At 42.4% G+C, this 3,507-nt stretch overlaps 1 protein-coding gene across 1 annotated transcript; it reads left to right on the top strand.

Moving 5' to 3' along the window:
* Positions 1 to 555: 555 nt before the first annotated feature.
* LOC133323273 (uncharacterized transmembrane protein DDB_G0289901-like) lies at positions 556 to 3,210 on the top strand. Its single transcript, XM_061532214.1, has 2 exons — positions 556 to 604; positions 668 to 3,210. The coding sequence occupies exons 1-2, from the start codon at positions 556 to 558 to the stop codon at positions 3,208 to 3,210; spliced, it is 2,592 nt and encodes an 863-aa protein (XP_061388198.1).
* Positions 3,211 to 3,507: the final 297 nt, after the last annotated feature.

The following is a 3,507-nucleotide window of genomic DNA, read 5'->3' as shown; positions in this document are numbered from 1 at the left end:
TCCCTAAAATTTGTTTCATTGTTATAAGCTTTGATTCGAAAATTAACTGCGATGAGCAATATGGGATTTTCGATGTTTTGCTGCCAATTGGATGGGACGTGTCACGTTTGATATAATTATCATTCTCAAATTTGATTTTGCAATTTCCCCCTGTTTTTGATTGGGCCAAGGGATTTTCCCACACTGATTCCCATATATTGATAGAAAAGCAAAAAAAAAAACAAATTTGAAACACGTCACTCCCAATGACCGACCACCACCCAAGTGTGATAGACAAGACGTACATCGCACATTTGGCGGAGAGTGCCCAATTAATATTTAAATTCTTAATGAGTAGTAGCAGAACACAAAAAAAAATATAGAATTCAAGCGCTCACCAGCAACAAAAAATGAGCCGAATCGAATCAGCACACATTTGGCAGACACCGCAGTATAAATGCCAAGTCTAAGTGTTCCGCCAATGGTAATTGTAAATTGAACATGACTGGCGAAGCAAGTAACAAACGAAATTCTAGTATGGCTGCCTGCAGGAAGATGTGGTGTTCAAAGGCAGACATGGCGATAGCGATGGTGATGATGATGATATTGGCTACAAATCAAATGGGTAAGTTTTGGAGATGAGTTGGGAAATGACCACAAAAGATGTTAATTGCAAATTGAATTTCAGTGTTGGCTGGTGGTTATGCTGGTGGTGCGGGAAGTTTTGCAACAGCTTCTGCTGCAGCGGCAGCGGGTGGTAGCTATGCAGGAGCTGGCAGTTATTCCGGAGCCAGCAGTTTTTCGGGTGCCAATAGTTATTCTGGTGCTGGAAGTTATTCCGGAGGTGGCAGCTTATCTGGTGGAGTTAGTGGAGCAGGTAGTTACTCTGAAGGGATGGCCAATTCTGCTGTTGGTGAAGGAAGCACAATAACTACAATTGTACCTGGTGTGGTCCATGGCAGTATTAATTTGGAAAAGAATATTGACTTTGGTGAATTGGAAGATGGAATATCCGATGTTGTTGGTGGTATTCTAAGTGAAGTGGTACATGGCTTACATTCATCGGTGCATGGTAGTGGTTTGGTGGGCAGCAATTCGGGCAAAGGTCATAAGCGACCTGGAAATGGTGTTGTGGTTATGGTAGATGCAGGTGGTCTTGGTATTGAACATGGTGGCTCCATTGGTATTAATGGTGATGGCGGAATTGTTATTGAAAGCTCTTCGAGTATTGGTGGCAGACCCCATCACAACAGACCTCATTCGTCGAATGGTGGTAATGGTGGATCAAATACAAATCCTGGAAATTCTATAAATGGTAATGGTGGAGTGATAGGTGGATCTGGTGGTTATGTTCCCAATGGCAATAGACCACACTCTTCGAGCGGAGGAAATATTCCAAATTCGAACTTAAATCCTGGAAGACCCGTAAATGGTGCTGGCAGTGGTGTTGTGGTCGGATCATCATCAAGTACGGGTGGTGTTATTATCGGATCATCCTCAAGTGTTGGGGCTAGTTCCAGTGGTGGATATGTACCCAATATCAATAATAGACCCCATTCCTCGAATGGAGGCAGAGTACCCAATACGCATGTAAATCCTGGAAGACCCAATAGTGGTAATGGTGGAAGTGGGGGATATGTTCCGAATACCAATTTGAATCCTGGTAGACCAACCAATGGAGGTGGTGTCGTTATCGTAGGAACATCTTCAAGTGCTGGTGCTAGTTCCAGTGGCGACGGATATGTACCCAATAACAATAGGCCCCACTCGTCAAGTGGTGGCAGAGTACCCAATACGCATATCAATTCTGGAAGACCAAATAGTGGTAATGGTGGAAGACCTATTAACCGACCATCTGGAGGCAGATTGCCAAGCTCAAATATATTCCCAGAAGAAACAAATAATGGTGGTGGTGTTGGAATTATGACCGGAGCTTCTGCAGGTGCTGGTGGCAGGCCAGGTGGATATGTACCCAGACCGAATTCATCGTCTGGTGGAAGTCTACCAAATTCGAATATAAATCCTGGAAGACCTATTACTGGTGAAAATGGAGTCAGTGTGGAATCCTCATCAGGCATTGGGGGAGGTGTATCTGGAGGATATGTCCCCACCTCAACATCTGGCGGCAGAGTTCCAAATAGACCCTTAAACCCCGGAAGACCAAATAACTCCGGTGCCAGACCAGTGAAGCCCCATAACAGACCTGTAAATCCATCCTCAACAAATATTGGTACAGAATCTGGGGTACATATTTCTATAAGTGGCCATACTGATGTTTCTAATAACCCCGATTTTGTTCCACAAATTCCAGATTCTGATTATGATGCATTAAATCCTTCCATTGTTATCACTTCTTCTTCGGCTTCCTCGTCATCATCTAGTGCCGGTAGTACTGGCATCAGTTTTGGAGATAACCAACGACCATCCACATCATATAATCCCACCTTAAATGGCGGCTCCGGTGTTCATATTTCAATTGGCGCCCAATCTGTTGACTTTGATGAAGCAGGCATCAATCAGCAACAACCAGATAAAAATTATGGCCCACCACCAAGCAAACTACCTGGGTCATATGTAAGTAATTCAGGATCATCTTATGGTAAGGGAAAAGGTAAGGGTTTTGTAACTTTTCCCAAACCTACGGTAACCTCTTCAGCCGGTCATGGCAGCTGGAATGATCAAGAATATGTGGATAGTGAATCAAATAATCAAGACTCCACAGTAACCATAGGAACCTTGAATTATGGCAAAGGTAATGATGGTAGAATCACATTCCCTGATTCTGATTCACCGAAGGAACCCCAAATTGAGGAAGTTTATAGTGACGTCTCTGGGCAAACTTCCATAGGATTTTCAAATAATGAAGGAACTGGAAACCACGACTTTGGTGTAACCAATTCAAACACACATAACTCGAATGATTTTAGTTCTGGCCAAAGAAAACCTTATGGAGGTGGAAATAGAGGATATGCCAGTTCCGCTACATCATCCAATGCCTACGCTGGCAACAATCAAAAAGGGCACAGCCAAACTGGCTCTGGAACCTATAACGGTTCTGGTGTCTCAAGTTTCGTTTCGTCCAGCAGCAGTGCAGCTGCTTCGGCCAGTAGTAGCAGCAGCAGTGGAATAGCAACTACCAATGGTGGTGGCGTTTTGGGTTATGATAGTTCATATTCAAGTTCATTTGCCAGTGCATCGGCATCTTCAGCGGCCTATACCAGTAGCCATTAAAAATTTTAAAAACAAATTATATTTCCAATTTATTTGTTAAGGTGTTATTTATAATATTTTTGTTACTTAGAAAATAAAACAAAAACAAATTGTTGAGCAAAAAACAAATTGAATTTGTGTGTAGGTGCCATCGTGTTGTGAATATATAAATGAAGTGTTGTATTTTTTGTAGGTATTCTTGACAAGGTACATACATAATTAATATTCCAAACCTATTGTCATTTAGTGTGGGGACGTATGACATAATTGTGTTTAACACACGATTCCGAAACAATAACAAACAGCTAGGCATTGATT

This window comes from Musca vetustissima, unplaced genomic scaffold, assembly GCF_032173495.1.
Source record: "Musca vetustissima isolate MV318-11 ecotype Yass unplaced genomic scaffold, APGP_CSIRO_Mvet_v1 utg321492, whole genome shotgun sequence".
Lineage (NCBI taxonomy): Eukaryota > Metazoa > Arthropoda > Insecta > Diptera > Muscidae > Musca > Musca vetustissima.
This window is presented reverse-complemented; position numbering and strand designations above follow the sequence as displayed.